The sequence below is a fragment of the Alligator mississippiensis genome, chromosome 3 (assembly GCF_030867095.1).
Source record: "Alligator mississippiensis isolate rAllMis1 chromosome 3, rAllMis1, whole genome shotgun sequence".
Lineage (NCBI taxonomy): Eukaryota > Metazoa > Chordata > Crocodylia > Alligatoridae > Alligator > Alligator mississippiensis.
The window spans coordinates 84,743,305-84,770,640 of NC_081826.1; the positions used below are offsets into that span (position 1 = coordinate 84,743,305).

General features: G+C 42.3%; 1 protein-coding gene and 1 long non-coding RNA gene across 3 annotated transcripts in view; one reads left to right on the plus strand and one right to left on the minus strand.

Annotated features, from left to right (window-relative positions):
* LOC132249327 (uncharacterized) overlaps positions 1-27,336 on the minus strand; it is a 257,790-nt gene that overhangs the window by 207,612 nt on the left and 22,842 nt on the right. The window lies entirely within an intron of this gene.
* Positions 5,630-27,336, plus strand: part of KCTD1 (potassium channel tetramerization domain containing 1) — a 156,228-nt gene continuing 134,521 nt past the window's right edge. For both annotated transcript variants that reach the window (XM_014595239.3, XM_014595240.3), the window contains exon 1: positions 5,630-5,754. Coding sequence is in view for 1 of the 2 variants with exons in the window: in XM_014595240.3 (XP_014450726.1) it covers positions 5,746-5,754 (9 nt within the window). In the remaining variant the exon portion in view is untranslated. The remainder of the gene's footprint in view (positions 5,755-27,336) is intronic.

Below are 27,336 nucleotides of genomic sequence, written 5' to 3' on the forward strand. Positions count from 1 at the left end.
GGTATCCCACCCCATACTGGTGAACAAATTAAGAGGCTGTGACTTGGATGACTACGCAGTCTGGTGGGTGGCAAATTGGCTAGAGGGTCACACCCAGAGAGTCGTGGTGGATGGATCGGCTTCGACCTGGAAGGGTGTGGGCAATGGGGTCCCGCAGGGCTCGGTCCTTGGACCAATACTCTTTAATGTCTTCATCAGCGACTTGGATGAGGGAGTGAAGTGTACTCTGTCCAAGTTTGCAGATGACACAAAGCTATGGGGAGAAGTGGACACGCCGGAGGGCAGGGAACAACTACAAGCAGACCTGGACAGGTTGGACAAGTGGGCAGAAAACAACAGAATGCAATTCAACAAAGAGAAATGCAAAGTGCTGCACCTAGGGAGGAAAAATGTCCAGCACACCTACTGCCTAGGAAATGACCTGCTGGGTGGCACGGAAGTGGAAAGGGATCTTGGAGTCCTAGTGGACTCCAAGATGAACATGAGTCGGCAGTGTGACGAAGCCATCAGAAAAGCCAATGGCACTTTATCGTGCATCAGCAGATGCATGATGAACAGATCCAAGGAGGTGATACTTCCCCTCTATCAGGCGCTGGTCAGACCGCAGTTGGAGTACTGCGTGCAGTTTTGGGCGCCACACTTCAAGAGGGATGTGGATGACCTGGACAGGGTCCAGAGAAGGGCCACTCGTATGGTTAAGGGCTTGCAGGCCAAGCCCTATGAGGAGAGACTGGGGCACCTGGACCTCTTCAGCCTCCGCAAGAGAAGGTTGAGAGGCGATCTTGTGGCTGCCTATAAGTTCATCACGGGGGCACAGAAGGGAATTGGTGAGGCTTTACTCACCAAGGCGCTCCCGGGGGTTACAAGAAATAATGGCCACAAGGTAGCAGAGAGCAGATTTAGATTGGACATTAGGAAGAACTTCTTCACAGTTCGAGTGGCCAAGGTCTGGAACAGGCTCCCAAGGGAGGTGGTGCTCTCCCCTACCCTGGGGGTTTTCAAGAGGAGGTTGGATATGCATCTAGCTGGGGTCATCTAGACCCAGCACTCTTTCCTGCCTATGCAGTGGGTCGGACTCGATGATCTATTGAGGTCCCTTCCGACCCTAACATCTATGAATCTATGAATCTATGAATTCCAAACGTTCTGCGTTGTAACTTCATACAGCTCTCAAGTATCAGACCATACATGCTTTGGGTTGGAAAAAGTGTATCTGCATTAATTCCCCTACTTCCTTTTGATGGACTTTTGACCAGAAGTTTTTTTCTGCTCTTTTTCTTGGCTGTGGGGAAAGACCTGATGTAATAATATCACTTATACTAATTAAACAAGTTTGCAAAAATATAACACTTGAAACCTATGAAGGTATTGGGATAAACTACAAATAACATATAAATAAATGTATTTTTCAATCACTCATCAGAAAATAAGGCATATAGGGAATTGTGTCCACAAATCTGTCCCCAAATACTAGTGTAATTCCTTTACATGTTTGTTCCAAAAAAAATCCAACCTTTTCTGGAATGTCTAATGCAGCTATTACTAGCTTTTACTTGTGCATGTAGTTGCTATTATTATTAGTAGTAGTAGTATTTTTAATCATAGATTACAACAGGTATGAAAGTTATGTAACTGTAGGGGAACACTTTGAAAAGAAGGTCAAGCTGACATAAGCACCTTCCTGAGAATAGCCTCTGTACTTGTTTCCAGACAGGATCACAGTTAAGTAAAAAATAATGCCCTTCAGCGAATGGACACATATGATCTGCACAGCCGTTAGAAGACTTTTCTTCAAAAAGCTGCAATTTTCCAAACTGGTAATATTGATAATGATATAGAACAAACTTATCATAATTTTCCAGAGGCTAATTATAAGCAGGTGATGGTTTGAGAAATTCAGAAATCAAAAACTGAGCTCAGTTTGAGCTCATTAATGTTGTTATGCAGCTTAAGTAAAATATTCATAATTCACAAGCACAATACAGTTTTGTGCAAACTTGTTTAAACAAGATAACTCCAAATAAAATAGAACAGAATCTGGTTTTATTTACTATCTCTTTATGCAAAGTACCTCCTCTTCCCCCAAAGAAGTTAATAAAGGTAAACACAGGCAATATAACTTGTATAGACATTTCTGGCAGGCAGTTGGCGTCAAATTTATCCCTTGCGTGACTTTACTGATGTCAGTCATGTAGGCCCAAATCTCCAGTAATCAGGGCTCATGGTTAAGGTGATATATTTCTTAGGCCAACAAGATTTTTGCAAAAAAAATTCTTTCATTGCAAGCTTTTGGGCACAAACACCCTTCATCAGGTGTCAGAGCTCTGCTTCCCCAAATGAGCTTTCCATCTATTGACTCCTCTGTGAAATCCTATGAAACATGAACTTTCATTTCTACCCCGGAGAACTTCTTCAATGTTTTCTCCAATGCCTGATGTAGGGTGTTTGTGCCCAAAAGCTTGCAATTAAAGAATTTTTTTTTGCAAAAATCTTGTTGGTCTAATAAAAGAAATCACCTCTACCATGAGCCCTGATTGCTTTTTCCTCTAGACCAATACAGCTACAACCTGGATACCTGATAAATCTCCAGTAGGGTCACATCAAGGATAAAGTTAGCTCTATGTGCTCAACAAGCATTACAGATAGCCAGAGACTTTAAATGCTGTATGAGGGAATAACTTGAACTTTGTGGCTTCCCCTTGTTCTTTTAGTGAATGTTTAACTTTCCTCAAACAGCCAGTTTGAGGCATGCTGAAGGGACTGCCATTTAATACATCAAGCTCTATTTTCCTCTATGGTTCCTGTTATGAACCACCATAGATAGCTCCATTGACTTCTAAAGGATTACCTAGATTTTATTTGTAATTACATTTTTGTGTGTGTGGTATCCCTTAGAAGAGAGAGCCATACTGGAATTTTACCATAGTAGGCACTGGGCAAACATACAGAAAATTACCAACCCGGCCCCAAGGAGTTTATGGATTAGATCAGCTAATAATTTGGACCGTAACCTGAAAGGGGGGCAGCATACCCCTTCTCTAATATTCTACTAGCAGTATTGCAGTGTACTGTAGTGTCAACACTGGATTGGAATTCACCTCCTGACGTGAAATTTAAAGCCATGATTTTCTGACTCAGAGAGGAAAGTGTTACTAAAGGAGCCCTCTTGGTACAATATATATGTTGCTCTTGCTTCTTAAGGAAATTCATTTTTCTTATCTAGCACTGACATCATTTGATAAACTCTTCACTGCAGGTAAAATAACAGTAGTGTGGAGGTATTTTCATAACTTTTAAAGAATACTGTTCCTTCCCCTCCCCCCCCATTTTTCTTATTTAAGCTTGCAATCTTCAAGCTTAAAATTTAAATTTGTTTCCTTACTGATTTTTTTCTCTCCCCATTATTCAGGTTGCTAATGAGTGCCAGGCTGCTGGCATAGCTTTATTTATTTATTAGAAAGAGAGCATTGAAGCATTTAAAATAGACACATACAAAGAACCATAAAGATTCTGCAGTGACACAATGGAAGATAAAAATAGAGAGTTAGGTCAAAATGTAGGTCTTGTCAAACTTTACATGCTGTCCCTTTCATATGGCATGTGGTGAATGACTTTTGAAATTTGCCTTATTGCATTTAATTGAAAAAGAAAATTCTTTGAGCATATTAACACCATGTTGTGTAGTTGAAAATGGCTTAACTACTCAGACTAAAATTTAACCATGTAAAACATTATTTAACACTAACCATATTTCACAACCCCAGAGAAGAAGGTAAAAGGAAGGTAAAAGGTTAAAGGAAGTTGTTGTTGTTTGATATTATCAGTAATTGAGAGGATATTGGAAATTCATTTGAAAATGCAAGGGAGGCAGGAGAGGGAGCAACCAGGAAGTGAATTGTGGTGTGCATTTCTTAACAAAGTTTTTCCCTCAATGGGGAACCACAATCAATTAAGTAGCCCATATATGTGTGTGTGTTACATATTGTAATTACAAAGTATTTGAAAATAATCTGATTCCTAATGGAAAATCTTTCTATGCAACCCACTGCCACTAAAAATGGTTGAATGTGTTCCTAAGCAAGTGATTAAGTCATGCCCTATTTTTCATAGGTTGCAACAATAAATAGCCAAAGGGAGAAGAGGGTGATTTACTACTATTACTGCTACTGCTACTACTACTACGCTAAGGTTTTATTCAAGCATCAAATATTTTAGAAAAACAAAACAAAAACCATTGCAGGTATTTGCTGGACGTGTCTGGTTCTATTCATGGGTTTTATTGGGCAGCTTTGGCCTTACAGCCTGGTCTTTTTCATAAGAAATGTCAGCAAAGTCTTTGACTTAATGGACTGTGAAGTGCTTAGAAACATACCGTTTCAAAAAGTATACTGCAAGGATGTGACACTAATGGGAGATGACCCATGGGTTTATAACGAAATATCCCATTGTAACCAAAAGGAAATTATTACAGCCTTCACAGAGAGCAGTATCGAACAAAGCCATATATAAAATACCACAGGGTGAGGTTCAGAGGGTGGTGGAATAAATTAAGCCTAATCAAATATTGGATTTTAAAATGATTTAGCTCCTTTCCTTGAGTTTTCTTCAGAGGAACTTGCTAGTCAAGAAGAGGAACTGTGTTGGGCGGCTCCTTTTTAATTAGATAATTGAAGAAAGAAAGTTAGTAGCATTTGTGAGCAATGTCACATGAACCTCAATGGTAAATTCCTGGATTTGCTTACATGGATTTGTTTTCTTTTAATTTTGCTGTTTAAAAAAAATGCAGTGAAACTCCTTCAATCTTTCTGCAATTCTGCATGGTTGAACATTTGAAATGAGTTTGTGTATCACCCCCAGGCATTGATTCAGACTTGATTGGGGCAAAGCAGGCTCCATGTGCTTATTTTTATACACGTCATTTGGGAAGTTATATAGCCAAAGGAACAGAAAATGTGTTGCTCTCTTGCCAAATTATCACATATCCCTTGATCAAACGGGGAGGTGATCCTAATCAACAAGTTGCGCGACCTTAGTACAATGGCAATGTCAGGTCAACTTGAGAAAGTGGAGAGAGAGATCTAAATACAAATAAAAAAAAAGAGAGAAAGAAAGAAACAACCAACAATCCTTATAATTATCATCATCTGCTGCTTTTCCTTCTTCTGGCAAAGAAACACTCCATCCATTTGCAGAAATCGCCCGCGGAAACGTTACATCAAAACTAATCACAACGATTAAAATCAGCTTTTCTGTGCAAGAGGAGAGTAAAAAAGCAAGTTGGAGGCTGGAGCGAGTCTGTTTTTTCCAACCTCCTCCCCCCCACCCCCCAAAAAAAAAATCCTGGAAAAAAAAATTACATACGAGAATATGTATTTATATGCACATTTTGAAGGAGATCAATTTTCTGCCCGTGCGATCGGTTTAATTTAATTCAACTTTTATTTTCGGAGATTGATTTAGACTGGAGGTAGAGACATGAGCTAATTGTATCCTGATCCTTGCCTTGAGGGGTTTCAAAGCCCTGGAGCAACTATTCTCTGTATTTTGTTCTGTCTACCTTAGCCAAGCTATTGCATTTCTCTCTGGTGTAGCGAGGAGAGCAGATCGCTGCTGGGAGAGAGAAATCTCGGAAGTGGGGGTGGGGGGGGGGAGGAAAAAAAAGGGAAAGGGACTTTGGGAGGCCCCAAAAAAAAGAAAAGAAAAGAAAAGAGAGCGCGGGAGAGAGAGAGACACTTTGTGGCTCCGATGTTTCAGGTAAGATCTGACTGTTTGGGATTGTTATTATTTGCTAAGGAGGGTACGGCTGGGACTCCGGGCGCAACTCGCGTGTACGCATGTGCCAGGCAATGGGCGAGCGCTGCACACTCCTCTCCGCGCGGGGCTGGCCGGGCTCCCACCTCCATCTCGCCGGGAGAGTGCGGGCTGGGCTGGGGCAGACTCCCGCCGCCGCCGCCCCCGGCTCGGCGCCTTCCCCGCCCTGCCCCGGGCTGCACGGGGCGCTTCCCGGCGGCGGGGAGCATCGCCCGGGCTGGGCTGGGCATTGTCTGCGCCTCCCGGCTCGCTGCAGGAGAGCCGCCATTGTGTGCGTGTGCGCGCGCGTGTGTGTGTGTGTGTGCATGGCCCCGGGGCTGGGGAGCAGGATGCACCGTGCACCCGGCGGCGGGGGAGGAGGGGGCGGGGGGCGCACGGGAGCAGCCGCGCTCCCGCGACCGCTCCGCCCCTGCGCGGCTCGGCTCGGCTCCCGCCTGCGCACTGCCGGGCGCAGCCGGGGCCCGTGTGCCCGCCCCGCTGGGGCGCTTAAGGGGCCAGCGCCGTGCTCCCAAACTTGCCCCCCACCCCCGCGGCTTGGCTGAGGCGATCCCGCAGCCAGCCTCCTGTTTTGCATCCTCGCCGGCAGGCGGAGCCGCGGGGTGGGGGGGGCAAATAGCAGCACCGGCGCCGGGTCCTTGGGTGCCCCTCCTGCTTTGGGGGGGAATCTTTCGAGGTGTCTGTCCCTCGAGCAGCAGCGCCGGCAGCGGGAGCACGAAGCTTCCCCTCGCGTGAGCGGGGCCGGCGCGGGCTCTGCTGCATGGAGGTGCCCGCAGCGCTGTGTTGCACAGGCGCTTTTTCAGGCTCAGCTGGCGCCCTCCCACGCGGCGGGCTGCTCCCCGGAGCAAGGGGCTGGGCTGGGGGCGCTGCTGCGATGCGGGGCCGGCGCGGGCGCCCCGTCGGGGCGGGCCCGGGGGAGGCTGCGCAGCCGCCGGAGGGCTGGAGCCCGCGCGGACCCCGGGGAAGGGGACTTCGGAGGGGTTTCTTGCCAGAGCCGGCCTGGCCCGGGCACCGCGGTGCTCTTTCTTTGCTCCGTCTCGGCGTATTTATTGGTGAGGGGCGAAGCGCCGCACGCGAGGATGTGGCACACGCTAGAGGTCCCTCGCCGCTGCTGCCTCTTAGTGGGTTTACTCGCGGTTTCCAGCCCTCCCTGGTTCCCAGAGCCGTACAACAGCAGGGCTGGAAGGGACTTCGGGAGGCCGTCTAGTCCCACCCTCTGCTCAAAGCAGGACCAGCCCCAGCTAGATCATCCCAGCCAGGGCTTTGTCGAGCCGGGTTTTAAAAACCTCCAAGAATGGAGTTTCTTCAACCTCTCTGGCTAACCTGCTCCAGTGTTTTACTACCCTCTTAGTGAGAGCGTTTTCCCTAATATCTATCCTGAACCTCCTCTGCTGCAACTTGAGCCCGTTGCTCCTGGTTCTGTCATCTGCCACCACCGAGAGCAGTCTAGCTCCATCCTCTTTTGAACCCCCCCTTCAGATAGTTGAAGGCTGCTATTAAATCCCCTCAGTCTTCTCTGCAGATGAAACGCACCCAATTCCCTCAGCCGTGAGTAGTGACTGCAGAGATCAACTTCCTCTGATTTTTTTTTTTAAACTGAAGTCATGGTGAGGCAATGCCTCACACTTACATCTCTCTTACTGTCACCTGAACATCTCTGCCTCCGTTAATTTGCATGTTCTTCTAGTTAAACTTTAGCAAAACACAGTGGCGCTAAGGCCATGCCTTGATTTTTCTTTTATGAGCTTTATTTGCCCATTTAAAAAAAGTATTCAATCTCTAGGGAACTAAATACCTTTTGGGGCTAAGATACATTTGAGCTGAATCCTAGAAGTCTTTATGCAGTTTTAGCTCAGTTCTTACTCCAAAGAAAACTCCCACTGAAATTGAATCAGGATCCCAGGGTTTTGGTCTTGGGTCAGGACAGGAGAAATGCTTGAACTAAAAACTGGGTATTAAAGATGGTCATGTGAGAAAACAAAGGATTTAGCAATATTCAAAACACCTGATAAATGCCAACTATTCCTTAGCATCTCCATGTAATGCATGTAAGTATTATCACCATTTCACAGATGGGGAAACTGAGATACAAAGAGGTTCATTGACTTGCCTGAGGCCATATAGCCCATAAATGACAGAGCTGGGATTAGCTGGGACAAACTGTGATCTCTTGCTGCTTTGCACCACCGTGGTCATCAGCTCCCATAGCATCTTGATTTAAATCAGATCTGGACCCCAGTTCCATGTCCAATCCCACTGGCCACTCTGACTTTATTCAAATTGAGTTCTGGAGACCTCAAATTAGGGGTCATCACATACATTTTTGAAAAGATAAGTTATTGTGACCATTTAAGATTATTTTTGTCATTAAGATCTTTTTTGACTCCATTTTTTCCTATCAGCATGGTTCAAATTTTGGGTTTTTAAATATGAACTAGTTGCTCATGGTTAATGTTGCCTTTGTGTGGTTTCTCAGAAGTGATTCTTAGACTGGATGAGATATTTGGTTTTAGGGTGGAATAACTTGGGAACAGATGACTTTGCATGATGGAAGCTTCCATTCTTTAAAAACCTTACTCATGCAGAAATGAAAGATTACATTTTTGTGTGCAAAAAGGCTGCCCTTCTCATTCAATAAAGAAATGCTACATGTAACTGACCTGCATACAAATGCTTATTGAAAGGATTAAGAGAAGTTTGTGTGCAGAAAATGTAATGTGAAGGGAAATTTCAACTCATCACAACTCGTTTTAGTGCCTGATATAAAATGAGAATCTTTCACAATTAAGAGAATATCTTATCTGTCACTCATTTAATACTCGGGCAGCATTTCCAATGAGCCAGGCTGGACAGGAGTGAGACTTCTGCCTTTTTTTATTTTTATGGCTTTTAGAGATTTTTTGAGGAGGGATGTATGCATATGGATTTTGACTAACGGGTTTACTGTTCATGTGTTTTGTTGAATACAACATTGCACAACCAAAATACAATATCAGGTTCCTCATTTCATGTAACTGGCTAGCAGCTAAATTTAACTGGGTTCCTTAATGATGATATTAAGCACTTCTATGGTATTTCAAGAGACTGATGATCAGTGCCCTAATGCTCCTGTAAATTAGGCATTATCCTGATAGGGGAAAGGGGCACAGAATGCCTTACAAGGGTGTAAATTTGGGACAATTTTACTGAAGCCAATGGAACTATACAAAAATGATGTAAATTAGATTAGAATCAGGCCCTGAACATTTTTGCGATCTGCCCAGGAGCACACACTGTAACAGTGACAGAGGTGCTTTTTGAAGCTGAATTTCTTAGCTTCCCATATTATGCTCTGTCCAGTACACCATAGTTTCAGTTGCAATGTGCATTCAACTGCTCTGCTCCCAAAGAAAAAGATGTCAGTCAGAAGCAAATTTCTGCAAAGATGCCTGCTGTTACTTATTTTGGATCCCTTGTATGCTGCTACAGTCCAGCCAAGTTGGATTTCCTTCCAGCAAACAAATTTAGTTAGTATTTTATTCACAGAAACACCATTCTTATTTTAAATTGCCTATTTCTGTTGGTCTGCGTTGCATTTATGTTGTTTTTACAACCAGGGTAAAGTTCAACACTGGTATAATTCCAAAGACTCCTATGGTTTTACGCCATGATTTAATTTGCCTCAGTATATTAAAATACATAATTTTGCTGTCCTGCTTTTCATAGAATATAATCTTATATTTGCAGTTTGGGGAAAAACCACATGTAATACACATGTTCATTTTATTTTAACTTTCTCTGCTTAGCAATTTCCACAATTCACAAATAACGTCTATTTTATTGCTTCTCGGATGTAAAAGTGCTCTTTTCTCTAAATTATCTTTAAAAAAAACTAAAAAAAAACAAACCCCCAGTGAAAAGCACTAGCATGTTGTGCACGTGCAATGTATATTCATACAATTTTTAATAAATATGTTTGGGTCCTCTAACATGACTTTTAATCACAACTTTTATTCAAAAAATCTATTAAACACCTCTCTTATCAGACTGACCCAAATTTGGTTCTGATTCTTGTTCAGCTGCTCTGAGTCAACATAGAATAAACAGCTCACCTAATCTCCATTTCCTGACCATTGCTCATATAGTTACTCCCATTGATAAATAGGAGTTGCCAGCAGGCTTAAGGAGTGCAGCTCCCTAAATAGATGGTTGGTTGGTATGTTTGTAGCTCAAGGCAATCTTAAAGGAAAAAAAACCCTGAAGTACTTGCTACAGCAAAGGACCTTTGTTTTCAACAGTATTCATTGCCTTTTGTTCTTTCCTCCCAACATACTAAATAAATTTGAATGGGAAATAGTGCTTTTTTTTTTTTTTTTTTGGTCTGGAGGCTTTTAAAAATGAAATGGAAACAGCAAAACTGCCTCAAGGGCATTAGGAAAATGGATTCTAGTTTGCCCAAAACCATCACAATCAAGATTTTTTTCAGTTATATTTCTCAATGCTGGTCTTTATAATGGTGGTCATTCCTTCTAACCATTTTCTCCACTCACTTTAGTCTTAAGCTTAAGCTTCAATGTAAACATCTATGGACTATTAGACCTTACTTTCATTGGTGTAAATCAGGAAGTAGCACCATAGGAATAAATTAAATTAGCATCTTGAGAAGAGAATTAGGATCTTTAACTGAACATTACAAGCTGTCTTTGAAACAGAGATGTGCCCCTCCCCCCCCCCAAATGCTAGTGTGAGCTTTCAGTGCTCAATTTAGAAACCTTTTTGGAAGATGATTAGAGGGCATTTGAGCAATATGAATTTCCTTTAAACATGGAAATAGCATCTACTTATCACTAGAAAAACACAGGAGGAAAAGAACTGGACATATTTGTCAGTCACAGGATGGGCTTGAGTCCCAAATATGATGCAACCCTATATAAGGCAAAGGCAATCTTTGGATGAATCAGGTGAAGTATTTCCAATAGAATACGAAGGTCTTAATGCCATTGTACAAGGCACTGGCAAGACCTCATCTGGGTATACTGGGTACAATTCTGGCCAAACATGCTCAAAAGAGATGAAGTCATATTGGAGCAGGTGCAGAGAAGGGCTACCAAGATGATCAGGGGAGTGGATATCCCATCACAGGAGAGGAGATCAGAAGAGACTAGCACAAGAAAGGGAGGGAATATGATTGTTCTTTATGTACATCTAGTGTAAATAGCAGAGAGGGAAAACAACTATTTAAGCTAAATGACAGTGCTGGCACAAAACCATAACTATAAGATGGCCATGAATAAATTTAGGCTGAAAATTAGAATATGGGTTCTAGTCATTGGCACAGTGAGGTTCTAAAATTGTCTTCCAATAGTACTTTGGGTGAAACAAATCACTATGTTCCTAGGTAGTTTTAAGATGGATCTTGCTAAATTAATGAATGGAATATGTTATTGCTGCAATAGCAAGAGCCCCAGTCTTTCTGTTTTTGATCAAGACTTTCCACTGGCATGATTAATTTTCTAGTAGTAACCCCAGCTGCTTTTCTGATGCAACACATAGCAAAAATATCTATCTTAATAACTTGTCACTAGTAAAGCTGTTGGGTTTGTTTTTGTCAAACATAGAACTTTTATTTTTAATGATTTTGGATTTAAACTTGTGAATTTTTTAGTTCTCACTTTAAATAAAAAGTTAAAACATAAAAAATAGGCTTCCCTTATCCTTCACCTCCCCTCTTCTTTTTAATGGAGAAAGTAAAAGACAGGGAAAGAAGGAAAAAGGCAAAAGTGTGCTTGAAACAGAGATTGAGGGGACCTCTGTGTTTTATTCTACAAACTACTTTTTTCTGTAAATGAAACAGTGTTTTTTAAAACCCATGGAGTGAAAATGAATTTGAAGTTTTACTTGAAAAATCTTGTTCCTGGGAGTAACTCTTTTGAAAATGGAGTTGACAGGAGCTCTACAAATATGAGAAAAAGCAGTTGAGTTCTTTTATTGAACCTGGAGTGCTGAAGGCAGGTGAAAGTCATCATCTTATCAGGAGTCATAAATAGGCCTAGACCCTTCTCAGGAGGAGATATGATTATTGTGAGAGAGGGGCTGCATGTTTGGAAAAGAATTCCCCATTGCTCAAGAAGGTAATTGGTATGTTTCTTAAAATGTACATTACTCTGTGCCCTACCAAACCAAAATGTACAGGCAATCAGAGTAGCAGCATAAGAAACAGCTACAGTTTGAAGAGTAATAGAGCTGTAGTCTGCTTATAGGAAGGGATATTGTTCCTTTTGAAAAACTTCTCATGTGATTCTTTTTCTGAGGGGGGCAGTTTTCAGTACAGACTATAGTTTCCTTTATGCTATAACCCTGTGTTCATTATGAGACAGGAAAGTAAGGAAAGAAAACCTTTTGTGATCAGTATAATCTGAAATATGAGACTAGTCTTCTGAATCTTATTCCTGCAGATCCATATACACATTTAATTATTTTTGTTCCTTATTAGGCTATTTGTGTCAATGTTCTGCGGCTGTGAGTTCCACAGGTTGCTTATAAATAAGCTAGAGTGACCCTCTTATCTGCTTAGAAGCTGATGCCCTTTTAAATTCCAGTAGCTGGCCTCTGCTCCCTGTATTATTAAGGGCATCCTATTTTTCCTTCTTCATACCATTCATTATTTTATATACCTCAAGTCTGTCATCTCTTGCTGTTTTCTTTCCCAAATAAAATAGTCCTGGTCTTAATCTTTTTGTTTAGAAATTCCCCCATATGTCCCTAATCACTTTTGTTGCCTCTAGCTATCTAGTATAGTTATCTAACACTCCCATCACTGTGTCTCACTGGATCTTTTAAAGCTAGTTCCAAAAGCTATCAGCGTGAAGGAGACTTAAGGATGATATTGTGGCTAAAGGACATCATTGAGAATCAGAAGTTCTATTTTCAAATTTCTTGCTATGTAGGCTTTGCCGATGGTGTACCTCAGTTTCCCCCATCCATAAAAGGGGAGGATAATATTTGCATACGGCATTGTGAGGTTTAACTGATATACACAAAATTGCTTCTAGATGTTTGGATGGAAAGTGAGTGCTATTGAAATACAACCTATTAAATACAGACTTTTAAGTTGTTTTTCCAAGATGCAGTTGCATATGAACTGAGGTTTGTAATTTCTTCTTAAGATCCTGATTGGATGTTTTATGCATGTTTGTATTTGTTACGCTAATTCAGTATTGGGTTCCAGATAAATTTAATTAAGTTGCTTCTCTTTGGTGTTTATGGTGAAGTTCAATGTGGAAACTGTGAGTAGCAAACTGGATTGCCCAAACAGACTCATGACTTTCATGTACCCCTGGGCATTTGGAAAGCCCCAATAGAGCCCTGCTGTGAGTGGAAAAACAGGATCCGACTGACGTTAACAGAGGATCACAAATCCTGAAGGGGTGCTGAATACCCTCCACTCCCCTTCCAACTTGGCATGTTGCAGCATCAGGCCAGGAAGACTGCTGGCTGGCCTCCAGTTTAAATAAACTAATTATAATTGCTGTAAATTGTGCTTTTCAGGAACACCAAGCTCCACAAAAACATTAGAAGGGATAACCAGATTGATGATATTCAACGGGCTGACAAAAGGAGTTCCCTACATATTTTTAGTCTAAAACTGTGACAATCTCAATTCTGACTGAACCTGTGCTTTTTCCCCCTTGCTTCTTATCTTTCTATTTCTTTCCCTCCCTGTTCCTTAGCATCTCTTCCCTCATCTGTATTGGCTATACCACACACAATCCTAAGTGGCACTGCATTTAGTCTTGGCTAGTTAAGACCTCCCCCATGCACCCAAACACAAATAGGCCCAGACAGGTTTATTTGGTCATTGTTCTGCTCACTTTGACAAGGGGACCAGTCCTGCCAGAAGCTTAATATAAGCCTGGGGAAGTCAACAGAATGACATGTGACTAAAAGTATCCAAACTGGGTGTTGGGGTTTGCACACAATCAAGTACCTTCTCTGCAGATTTACCAAGAGGAGGAGGCTGGACTGTTGGAAGCCAAAGAAAAGTATCAGAAACTGTCATATTTTCAAAGTGTAGAGCTGTGCTTTACCTTTTTTCTTCCTTGATGGGCAGCTGGCTGTGCCAGCCTTTAACTGCCTATGTGAACATTTTATAAATCTTACTGGACTCGATTTGCTCTTTCACCCTAGCAGTTACCACCCACATTTCCCTAACACTTCAGAATTATGCCTGCCAAACATTTTCTGACTTAAAAGTCATCTATTACAGAAGTGATTTTTTCAGCCCTTCCAGGCATGTTTTTCTTTCTTTTTGTGTAGTTCAGATAGTTTCAAGCTCCTTTAAGCAGGCTGCTAAGGGTCAGCTTCTGCATGTGTTCAAACTATATGTTTTTGTAATTACTCAGCACCCTGGAAAGACCTCTCTGCAGTTCTCCTAAAATATATATTTTAAACCTACATTATTTGAATGCAAGATTGGTTTGCATATGTGAACTATTGGGTCCTATAGGATGTAGTACAAAACAAATAGGTTTAGTTCTTTCTTTCCCACTCGGATCCCAACCCTGCAGCTGAATCAGTGCAGATGGACTCCCCATTGACTTAAATAGGTCACAACAAGGTAGATTCTGTACACTTGCGGAGTTTCACTGAAGTCAGTAAGTACTATCCAACTGTATGGATCTACTTGCAGTTTTGTGCCCTTGGTTTTTCAGAGTTGGAGTAAAGCTGTCAGTCCCCAGGCTCTGTATCCAAACTCTTTGTTTAATCTCTCTCTACAGACTTTTTTTCTCAGTCTAGGCCCCCTCTTGCTTTTACAGTTGGAACTAGTTGGAACTAGAACTTTATTAAGTTAAAGTATTAATAAAGTTCAATGAGAACTTCCCTCTAAAATCTCCTGATCTTTACTCCCTTCCCTGCCCTTCCCCCTGCTTGCTTCTTCCCTCCAGATCCTAGTGTTGTGCATCTCTTTTATTTTTTATTTTTTTTTATCTCTTTAAATGATTTTTTCCTAGCATTGGCAATCATATAGTGAAGCAAAGCATGTCTACATGGATGTTTCAGACCAGGACTTTTCCCACTCTTTTTCTGCTTTCTTGTTAAGCTCATGGTAAAGAAAACAACCCTGTAAAAATCCCTGTAAAATATCAGCCTCGTAGCACATCTAGCTCTTTTCCTGCCTGTGGACTTAGTGAAATATGTTTCAGTGTTGAGTAGGCAGACCAATTTAAAATTTGTCATTCCTCCTACCTCCCAAAGTCCTGGAAAGACCTTTGCTTAGGACTGTATTTGTTGTTTGTTGTACATGGGTGCATCTTGCATGGAATCTGAAACTCTAGGGTCCTGTGTCTAGTCAATATTAAGAAGGGGAATAAAAATAGTCAATGGCTGTGGAGAAATAGAACCAAATGAAAATCTTTTTGGGTAGGACAAGAACCACGATGGCTAACACCTATGCTGTGCTGTAGTGAAACTATAAAATGTTAAGTTCCCTGGGTTTAAAAGGGAGAGAAGGGTTTGGGTGAGTAAAAGGGAAGCAACTAGTCAGAAGTGAAGAAATTTAAAAGCCTTACCCTCAGCATGGAACTGCTTAAGCGTACCATAATTGCATCACAGAAGGTATGCATACCCTGAAACCAAAAAGGAAGCAGGAAAGCGAGAAAAAACAAACACAGTATCAAACAGGTAACCTCCAAGAAAAGGAAATGTAGCCCTGGCAAAACCACAAGAAAGGAACATACTGTCAGGGAAAATGTCAGATGGGAACTAGGAGGATAAGAAGAAATTTTCAAGAGCAAACAGCCAAATACATAAAAGATGAATAAAGAAAAAAATCTTCCAGGAAACTGATGGGTTTCCTTGACTACCCAAGAGTTAAGGGTTCAACCAAAAGTAACAAAGATATGGTAGAGTCTAAGCAATGTCTTTGCCTCAGTCTTAACTGGAGATGATTTGGGGAAGATAATATCCTCCCCATACCTTATTTATATACTGTAATGAAAACCTGAGCTTGCCAAAGACTGAAGTCATTCAGTAACTGTGAGTGTCTGGGAGGTCTAAACAGCATTTGCACTCCTGGTTGATGGCATTTGTTTCTGTATTAAGTGTATTATATCTTAACAGGGGGGGACCATGAGAAGGTTTCCATCACCACCCCACCCCCCCCCGGCCCAAAAGACTGATGTGAAAAAGGTAGTTAGTTGTGTTAGGCAGAAAGCAGGGTAGAATTGTACCTTACAGGCTACCTAAATCAGATGCATAGCATAAATTTTTGTTAGCAGAGGGCTTATTTGATCAGATGCTGGGTGTGTCTACACAAAATATTTACTGCACAGTTGACTAATTAACTGCCCAGTAAACATCTCCACATCTACATGTGTGCTCCTATTAGGACATACAAAACTAATAAACTCAACAGCAGGGTAGGACTTTTAAATACAAGTCCTATCCTGCTGCAGAGGTTTTTTTTCATATGCAGAAGCGCACGTGTGGATGCTGACCAACTGGCTGGGGCATGAGGATGCTTCAATCCTAGGGTGTTGCCTGCCAGCTAGCTCCATGCTGAAGCTTCCTCGTGCCCCAGCCAGCCACTCTGCAGCACATTGAGCCCGGTCAGAACAGCCCCAGGCTGGCAGGCTAACCCCCCAGGCCTCCTGTTGTGACCCAGATCGATGTGCTGCAGTCTGGGTGCATGTGTAAATAGTGTGCCCAGGACCTTCCCGGAAGCAATAAACTGTGGAGCAGTAAGTGTGTAGATGTGCCCGGTGTTGATGAAATAAGCGCACTGCTTGTGAAAGCTTATGTCATGCAACTCTGATGTAGTTAGTCTATGAAGTACAAATCTACCTGTGCAGGCCGGGGGCGAGCCGGGCCTGTCTTTGCGCACGCAGGTTGTGGCCAGCAGCCTGGGCACGCAGGGCCGGAGGAAACCGCGCGGCGGCAAGGCGCACACGAGCTAGAATTAGTCACAGAGGCGTAATGGTTGATTGAAAGATTATTTACTTACTCCCAAGATGGTCGCAGTGTAGGCTGGACAGTTTCCAGGTGCAGCTCCGCTTAAATCCTCGTTGGAGGACTACGACAAATTCGGTTCTTTGGCCCCGGAGTTGCAAGGCTCCGCGGGTTCGGCAATTCTTTCCCACAGAGTTGTTGAAGCTCCGTGGGCTCTGTTCGGTTCTCAGGCCCCGGAGTTGTTAAGGCTCCGTGGGTTCGAAAATTGAGCGTATAGGAAAGGGATACGTCTAGGATTGCTCTCAGCGATGGGGAGAGGCCAGAGGCTGTTTAAACCTCTGTTGCCTGCTTAAGAAATGCATTGGGTCCGTGAGGATCCACAGCGCTTAGAGATCTTCACGCTCTTTAAGTGATTTCTCTCCAGGTGATTTCTCTCCAACTTGGGCGGAAGCCACCCAAGCTCTTTATACGGCCAGCAAGCCAATCGCTAACCGCCACGTGTGCATATATTAGAGTTGCCCAATAATGTGGCACAAACTCTTATACAAATGGCGGGAACTCCTTTGCACCATGCATCTCTGAGATGCAAAAGAAATGCACCATGCAAAGAAGCTACAAATTTGGCGGGAAATTCCCCGTTGCACCGGAGTTCTCTCCCGCAGCAGAGAACTCCACCGTGCAAGGAAGCTGCAATCTTAGCGGGAACATAATTTAGTGTTGCCGAAGCACACACAAACAAAAACTCACAACTTTGAGTTGTGACACTACCCTAAAGACTGAAGTGTCAGAGAAGGAACTATAGGATCAAAATGATAAAGCAATAATGTCATCCAGAGCAGATGACATTTGCCACAGATTTTGAAGAAATTAAAAAATGAAGTGGCTTCTAATTGTTTAAAAAGGATTGTGTCATTTCTCATTTAAATCAACTTCCTTCCTGTATTGGGGAACTGGAGGATGGCAAAAATCACAATCTGTTTCTTAAAAACCAGGATCATTACCACAGCCAAACCACAAGAATTGATTGAAAGGGTAGGGTGTTTTATTATACAATAAACTTACCGATCATTATAAGATACACTACTGATAGTTTACTATGGCTTCTGCAAATGAAAATCATGCTTATCTAGCCACCTACAATTCTTCTAGCATATCAGCAACACTGTATAAAATGCAAAACTTTTGGTATAAAATGTGGTGGGAATCTCAAGAAGCCTGGGATAAGCTGTCTCACAAGAAGTCATTAAGGAAATCAAGTAATGGGGTAATCATGAGTGAGAGGTAACAATTTTTCATGGTTTAAAATGGTTTGAGAGACAGAAACCAAAGAGTAGAAATAAAAATAAATGACTTACAGAATACCTAAGGGTGTGCTCTAGGATTAATGTTCAATATTTTATTAATTATCTGAATGATAAGATGTAATTTTACATATGACACAAAATTATTTAGGTTAGTCAGGATCAGGGAAGGCTTTGAAAAACTTTAGAAGAACCTGTGTGAACAAGCAGATAAAATTCAGTGTTGACTGTTAGGTAATGCACTTGGGGAGAAATAATTTTAGTTACCTATTTCTGGATTCTATAAAGCTGCTAATTCAGGAAGCGATTTGGGATTCATTGTAGAGAAATTTGATTAAAATCTGCTTCAAGGGGCAGAGGGCTGGAGAACAAATGTATAAAGAATAGGATAGGCTAGAAAACGATATTGAAATACTGTACCCCAAAGCCATCATTCAGTTGGATGATATGTCTATACCCACGATGAGATCCTTATCCATGCTGCAGTCCCTCTGTGACCGTCAAGAGGCTGAGGAAGGATCCAGTGGTGCAGGCACAATGGGCTGTTTTCCCTTAGAAGTCCTATCTTAGGGGGTATGTGAAAGCAGGGCTGGGGGCACCAAGGGCACACAGCTGCAGCATTTGTGGCTCCAGAGATTAGTATTCTGGTTTAGAGGGCAGCCAGAGGAGGCTGTTGTAAATTACACTGCCCTTAGGGCTATGTAAAAAATGCTAGGGGCTGCCATGCAGCAGCTCGTGATTGGGAGAGTGCAAAGGTGGCTTAAATCCACCCATGCCCTCCTTGCAGTTAACTGAAGGTTCTTTGCTCCAAGCTTCAGAAGCACAGCACAGGATGTCACCTCTGGAAAATGGTGTCAGTCTTGGTCACTCAGGCTTAAACAAAGAGAAACAGAAATGGAATGGGCCCAAAGATGGCAAATTAAAATTAATTAAAAGGATGAAAAAGCTTCCATCTGAGAGTGACAATATTGCGAACATGTTGAGAAGAAATAATAAAGGTACACCTAATAATGGATGATGCGTTGAAATTAAATTGGCTGCTTCGTTTTGCCCTCGCACAGTACAAACAGAATTTTGTGCGACAATGATAGAGCATCATAAAGAGTATCTTTCTTCTCATCAAAACTTTATTAGAATAAGGAAGCTGGTATTGTCCCCAGTGGACCCACTTCTACTAGAAAGCTTATTCTGCTACTAGCAAATACTTTCATTTAAAAATGCACTTATATGAAAACTTGAGAGTTTTGGGGTGGCTAAGAAAATTTGAGAGGAGGCCTGAATTAGGGAAAGTTCTAGTTTATAGAAAGGAATAAAATATGATTAAAGCACAGATTAAGTTCCTTTAATCTTGCAGCTAATATGATATTTGTGGGATCTGAGGATTATAAAATGCTTGTGAAGAACCAGAGTTCATAATATTGTTTTTTGGGTTTTTTGTGGCCTGTAATATTTCAGGCTCACCAAAGGACATTATAAAGGGGGGATAATTTAGAGGATAAATTAAAACAAGGAAGTTTGCTATACCGCAGAGGCAGAATAAGAGAATGATATGGCATTCTCTTTTGTCACATTGGCTCTACTATATAGCGTGGGCTTTATATACATGAGTCCATGCTATATAGAGCACAGTGGCTCTATTTTACAGGTTAAAGAAATAAAACACTAATACTAATGCATATCCAACTAGATATATAATAGAGGGATTTCCTAAAACTCCCACTGTCTGTAGAGGGTACCAGTATCTCCTGTAGAAAAATAAAGACCCCTATGTTCAGAGAAAATTTCATCTTAAAGATTTATTTGAGGGCAAGAGTTTAGTATGATTCTTTTAGCTCTGCCTCGGGTGAACCCAATCATACTATTGAATGGCAAGATGCTGAAAGATGGGCACTTCTGGACATCAAAGGAATGTGATTAGTGTTACTAAGGAGGCAAAGAACAGACTAAAATTTTTGTAAAAGAGCCTACAGATGTAAGGGGGGAGGGATAAATGCAGAAGGAAGATGAGGAAAAGAGAGAACAGACAGAACAGGAAGGAAAATGGACAGAAATAAAGCAAATAATTGCGCGGGGGCAAGGCCTGAGTGGACTTCATAGTTGGGGGAGGGGTTCCAAAATTAATGTTGCTCTCTGCCCTTTTCATTCATTGTTAACTGACTTCTACTGCCCTCTATTCATCCCCAAAGTGTTTCTGTATTTCACAGATGGCAGGACAGTGTGGCATGTTAGTTCAGAGAGGCATGAACTTCTGTAGGCAATAGCCTACTTCATCAGATCCTATGAATTGGCTTTTTCACAGAAACTTGCCTTTGAAAGTCCAGTATTTGGCTTGTATCTTTGTCTCCTATAGCCTGAGAATATTAGATGTTAAATCTCCGGTCTGTGATAATGCCAACACGCTATGCCTTGCAGAGAATCCCAGAGAAAAAGGAAGGGTACAATGTGTGACTGGAGAAACTCCTTCCCACACACACTTTTATAGAGTGCTATGATTGGACCTATTGTTAGATGCATCTGAGAGAGGAGGAGGGAGAGAAGACAGTTAGATTATTGTCTTCTCTTTGTTGACCATGCAGTTCTGTAACTGAATGTGTACCTGACTTTAGTTTTGAGAAAATATTTTATGAATTTGATGTACATACCCGTCACCATTTATCCGATCCTATTCAGCTTCTCTTTACTTCAGTCTAGGTGCTCAGAATCTCACTGGATTTAATTGTTTAAAGTTAAATTTGTGTTTAGATGCTCAAGTGTCACTCAAGTTCTTTAGTTACCTACCATGTTTGTTAGCCAGAAGGTGCTAATGGCTGCCCCCATGGAGGCTTTGATCCATAGCTCAGTCATATTTCTGGGAAAGCTGGATGTGGATAACAACCCTTCTTGAGAACTGCATTGAAGGAGCAACTAACCAATTATGTAATGAGATAGCTCCTAACAACAGATACAATGGGCTGTGTGCTAGGGCTGTCAGAAGTTTAGACATTTAGTTTGGAGATTCTCTGATTTGCAGATGCAGGGGCAAAGGGACTGTTTGGTAAACTGTTGTGTATCAAAGAGAAAATGGAGAAACAGAATTTGTTAGAGTATAAAAGAGCTTGGAGGAACAGGCTTGGAAATCATGAGCAAGGAGTTGCCTGCAGCTGTTGCTTTCTTTTATGTTCAAAAAGACAGGATTTGGTGTTTGTAAACCAGATTGTACCAAGAACTGTTTTATCCATTTTTACTCTTCACGGAAAAGAATCATGCAAGGCCCTCAATATTGACTGACCATTTAAAACAGAAGGCAATAGAAGCAAAACTGCAAGGCCAAATCCTGCAATTGTTCTCTGTGCACATTTTGCTATAGGTTCATCAGGAGCTAGGATCCTATTGCACATGTAGACAGCCTATTAAATGGGTACTTTGCATCAGTCTTTCATCAGTCCCATGCCCACTATGGGACAGGGAGGTCCGGGTGAGGGAGATCCCTTGCCCTCCATCAATGCTGACCTCGTAAGGGAACACCTTGAGAGGCTAGATACCTTCAAGTCAGCTGGCCCTGACAATCTACACCCCAGGGTACTCAAGGAGCTGGCAAGCATCATAGCCCAGCCCCTGGCATGGATCTTCGAGAGCTCCTGGCGCTCTTGTGCAGTGCCTGAAGACTGCAAGAAGGCCAATGTGGTGCCTATCTTCAAAAAAGGGAGGAAAGTGGATCCGGCAAACTATAGGCCCATCAGCCTGACCTGTATCCCGGGGAAGATCTTAGACAAGTTTATTAAAGAGGCCATCCTTAATGGACTGGCCGACGCCAACATCCTGAGGGATAGCCAGCATGGGTTTGTTGCGGGTAGGTCTTGCTTGACCAATCTCATTTCCTTCTACGGCCAGGTGACCTGGACAAGGGAGAATAGATTGATGTCATATATCTTGACTTTAAAAAAGCCTTCGATCTGGTATCCCATGATCACCTCTTGGCAAAACTGGCCAATTGTGGCCTTGGGTCCACCGCGATCTGCTGGCTGGGGAATTGGCTCCATGGTCGGACCCAGAGGGTGGTAATTGACAGAAGTCAATCGTCATGGTGCCCTGTGACCAGTGGGGTCCCCCAAGGCTCTGTCCTTGGACCCATATTGTTCAACATCTTCATTAATGATGTGGGCATTGGAGTCAGAAGTGGACTGGCCAAATTCACCGATGACCCCAAACTTTGGGGCAAAGCATCCACACCTGAAGACAGGAGGGTGATCCAGGCTGACCTGGACAGGCTCAGCAAATGGTCGGACAAGAACCTGATGGTGTTTAACACTGAAAAATACAAATTCCTCCCACCTTGGGAGGGAAAACCTGCAGCATCCTTATAGGCTCAGCAGTGCTACGCTGGCTAGTACTACGGAAGAAAGAGACTTGGGGGTCATCATTGACCACAAGATGAACATGAGCCTGCAATGCGATGCTGCGGCTAGTAAAGCGACCAAAACGCTGGCTTGCATCCATAGATGCTTCTCAAGCAAATCCCAGGACGTCATTCTCCTCTAGTACTCGGCCTTGGTGAGGCCGCAGCTGGAGTACTGCGCCCAGTTTTGGGCCCCACAATTCAAAAAGGATGTGGAGAAGCTTGAGAGAGTCCAGAGAAGAGCCATGCGCATGAGCAGAGGTCAGGAAAACAGACCTTACAACAACAGGCTGAGAGCCCTGGGGCTCTTTAGCGTGGAAAAGCGCAGGCTTGGGGTGATCTGTTGGCCACCTATAAGTTAATCAGGGATGACCACTGGTATCTGGAGGAATGTTTGTTCACCAGAGTGCCCCAAGGGATGACGAGGTCAAACGGTTATAAACTACTGCAAGACCATTTCAGGCTGGACATAAGGAAGAATTTCTTACTGTCCAAGCCCCAAGGTCTAGAATAGCCTGCTATCGGAGGTGGTTCAAGCACCTAAATCGAACACCTTCAAGAGTAAATTGGATGCTGATCTTGCTGGGATCCTATGACTGCAGCTGACTTCCTGCCCTTCAGGCAGGGGGCTGGACTCAATGATCTTCCGAGGTCCCTTCTAGCCCTATTGTCTATGAAATGCATGAAATCTGTTTTGCGTCTGAATTCTGGTAACATTTAATTTAAGTACCTCCTTTTCCCAATCGTATTATGTAGGACCAGTGCTGTACCAACAACATTTGGTGCCTGGAGCAAAGCCCGCAGTGGCAGCCTGCCCTTGCCCCACATGCAGATCTGGGGGGCACATGCCCCCCCATGCTTGCCTGTAAGTGTGTGCAGTGACTGGAGCCACTCTTCCCCCATCCCCATGCCCCCACTTCCCCCCCTCAAATAAGCTACTTGTGGCTCCATCCCGCGCCCTGCCAAGGCTGGGCAGTGCCTGCTGGCTCCCATTCACTTTGGTGCCCAAGGCAGTCCCCTGCTCACCCCTTCCCCACCTTTGCTACAGCACTATATAGGACCATGCATTGGTTTGACCAATAAGAACAATTAAAAATCCCAAGTTCTATATAACAGTTTTCATTAGAAGATTTCAAAGCATTTGACAAACAATTGATGTGTGTTTTACCTCTGTTTTACAGATAGGGAGACAGAGGCAAAGAGAGATTAATTGTTTTATCCATGCTTACCCACAAGACCTTGGGCAAGGCCAGGAGTCTGACCTGGGTTCTGGAATGCCAGTCCAACATTCTATTCACTAGATACTTCCTAAGAGCATTAAGAACAGTCTCTGCATTTTGGCATGGAGAAGCCCCAGCTGTGATATTTCCTGTTTTGTGTGTGTGTGTATTTTTATTTTATATATATATATTTTTTTTTTTTAAATCCTTTTTCTATTTTTTTTTAAAGCCAAGCTTTTAGTTTATTACTTGACTGACTCCACACTTCCTCCTCAGGAAAGAGAGAAACAAACATCTAAATGAGCCTGTCTCTCCCTTTCCAACCCTGCCCAAATGTCTACTCAGTTACAACAGATGGATGAGTGCCACAGACCAGATGTCAAAATGATATTGACATTGATGCTACACAGGAAACCATAGCATATTTTAGAACAGAACTGTTACCATAATCATGTTTTTTAATGGTTGCCTGCATGGATCCATTTTATAGGCACTGTGCACAAAAGATCAGAGCTTATGTCTTTCTGCCACTTTGGCCATCCTTTCTGATCTTGCTCCATACCCTGAGGATGAGAGGAATTGGCAGGAATATACACAGGGAACATTTGGCAACAGTCCAAGAGGAATGTATCCATTTAGGTGTCCCAGATAATCCGCCTTAGGAACAGAATTGGTTGCTCTTGGTTTTGTGTTCTATGGCAAATAGGCCCAGCTGTAGCATTGCCTACCTCTAGAAATGAATGTCAAATATTGATTTTTGAGGGATGACTTGTGCTGGGTGATATGCTTCCTGCTGGGGCTATCTACTAGGATAGCCAGTCTCTTTTCCCCAGAAGGAGGAGAACAGCAGGTGTAACATGGTGATGGATGGATGGAGGTTGAGAGGCTCTAAAGACTTAGAATAGTTCATATAAAGTTACTGAGCAGTCATATTGTCTGTTCAAAATCTGAATTCAGATAAGGTGAGAGAGCCTCTCAAGTAGAACAGACTGCCCTAGATTGCAGGGTGCTCACTGTAATATTAGGCATAACCCATGTCTAGAAGCTTTGGATTGTGAGATGAAGCTCTGAAGACTTTAACATGAACTACAGATGATAGAGCTGAAATGAAAAAGGTACTTTAGCAAGCATGTTCTGGTTTCATCCATCATGATGGAGAGATGACCACCTCTGGAAACAGATACTTATCTAGTGGAACTAGTATGCTGTTCTCAGGAACCCTGCAACAGTCTCAGCTGTCCAGACAAGTAATGTGTAGGAGGCCCACGAGTCAGAGGCAAGGACTGAGTTATCTGAGCATTTGCCTGGCGTGGGAGGATCCGTTTGAGCATGGGGTGGATTTTGTCCTCTGGGACATGGGCAGTAACTGGAGTACAGAAGTACTGGTTTTGAATTTCGCCTCCTTAGTGTCAGTATGAAAGTGAGATCTTTAAGGTTGCTCTTGGAACAAAGTGAGTCTTTTAATTATGTTATCACATACTGTGTTTTCCTCAGGGCCTCTGCCTCATTCAGTGCGCAGGATGGCATTCATTGAATGGGCAGTTACACAGTACAGGTACTCCTCACTTAATGTCGTCCTGGTTAGTGTTGTTTCATAATTACGTTGTTGATCTATGAGAGAACATACTCGTTTAAAGCCGCGCAATGTTCTGTTATAACGTTTGGTCACCGCCTGCTAGTAGGTAACTACTGTGACGTAATTGGATTTGCTTAACATCGTTTAGCTTTAAATCGCAGTTTTTGAGAACGTAACTACGACGTTAACCAAGGAGTAGCTGTATATAAACGCACATATATTTAGCCATGTCATTCAGTATGTGGCTCCACTGACAAGTCCCATGCCAAAACTTTTCCTGAATAAGGAAATATTAATTTCCTTTCAGGCTTTCCCATGACACTCATCATCATTATAAAATGTGGAATCTTCAAAACCAAAACCTTTTTCATGAATGTACTTGTTTCAATATAGCTTTCACACAGAAAGAGTTCTTCAGTTTCAGGATAGAATTCCTAGCTAAAACTAGAAAGCAACAGAATCCAAAATAGTTAATAGTCTGGTGGTTTGGGCAGTCATGTTGGATGTGGGAGATCTGGGTTCAAAACTTGGCAGTCCATGCTGGATCATCATTATTATTTTTACTTGCTCTATCCATATACCTTAAGTTAGATGTTAATTTTGCTGTGCAGATAGACTCCTGATACTCCATGTCATTATGGTGGTATCTGTAGACAGAGGATCCAGCCACAAATCAAAACTTAATCATGGCTCATGATGCTTTATTATTTTTCTCTTCTACCTACAGTCTGTGGATGTGCTATACACATGGCCAAAAATATTAAGATACTGCATGTAAAAATACTTTGTTGATCCTTGACAGCAAAACTGGGAATTGTGTGCTTAACATTCCAGAAGCAGTCCCTTTTTATTGGTATGCAGAGTCTTTAAAAAGTGTAGTGACTTTTAAAAATCTCACTGCATATCTGTGCATCCTTGCATTTGATTAATAACCTGGTAATATGTCCACAGGGCATGAAAGTTAATCCATGCTAATGATTAACTGACTTCAGAAACAATGGCACGGTACCCAGACAGAGTTCTGCATTTGCACAAAATTCAGGATCTACGCACTGCCTAGGTTACCAGTGTAGCTACCATTGTGACCTAACCATTCCCTGGCTTTTATAGAATTTAGCACAAAGATGGAACTGTTTTTTGTTGTTGTTGTTGTTGTTTTATTTTTTCATCATAAATACTGATCTCTGTGTTTTATGCAATATATTTTTATAACACATTCATAACTTCTGAAACTTGCTTCTCAAGGTGGAAGCATCTAAAATACTAAAGCCATGCCTATACTAGAAAAGCATTACATCTTGATAATGGTACAATGTTAAAAGCACTCAGACCAGCACTGCTATTCCCATAAGAAAGGAGACCACTGTAAGTCACCCTTATGGTATAAGTGTATCCTTAAAAGGGTTTATCCTGCTATAACAATATTAGTTTAAAAAAAATCTCCGTCACTTAACCAACATAGTCATATCGGTAAAACGAGTGTAGACGACACCTAAAACTGATGGACAGCATACAGGGAGATAGGAGACCTGTTTGAGGACCAAAATTGTAAGTAGAAGTGGTTAATATTGTTATTGTGGTAGTGCCCAAGGGCTTAAAGATCCATTGTAGTAGCTGTTGTACAAATATAGCACTGTAATGTAAGGATGTAAACAGAGGAAGGGATAAAGATACAGCATACCAGCAAAAGAACATGGTAAAAACTTGGCATCATTTTATTATTGTGTTGTAATTTGTCTGTTGTTTTATTAAATAGAAGCGAGAGAAGAGAACAGAAGAAGCAAAAACAGGAATAGATATGGCTTGTAGCAGAAATGGAGAAGGGAGCACCAGTGGGAGAAGCTGGAAGGAGGGAGGGAAGGGAGACTGAAAGGATGTGGAGTTGGATATAGTGTAAGAACAGAGCAAAAAAGGAGGAGAACAAAGCAGAAGACAACACTGGAGATTTCCAGCGGGGAGGGGGAGAGGGAGGGGAGGAGAAGTTATTGAAAAGAATAACTTAGGTGAGAAGAACCAAATTCAGAAAAATCATTTGTTAGGCCCAGGCTGCCCAGAGACTGAGCAAGGGAGAAAATCAAAGCTTAGAAGATGGGAGTGACTAGATGCTCTGTTTTAATTGTATATTCTGGA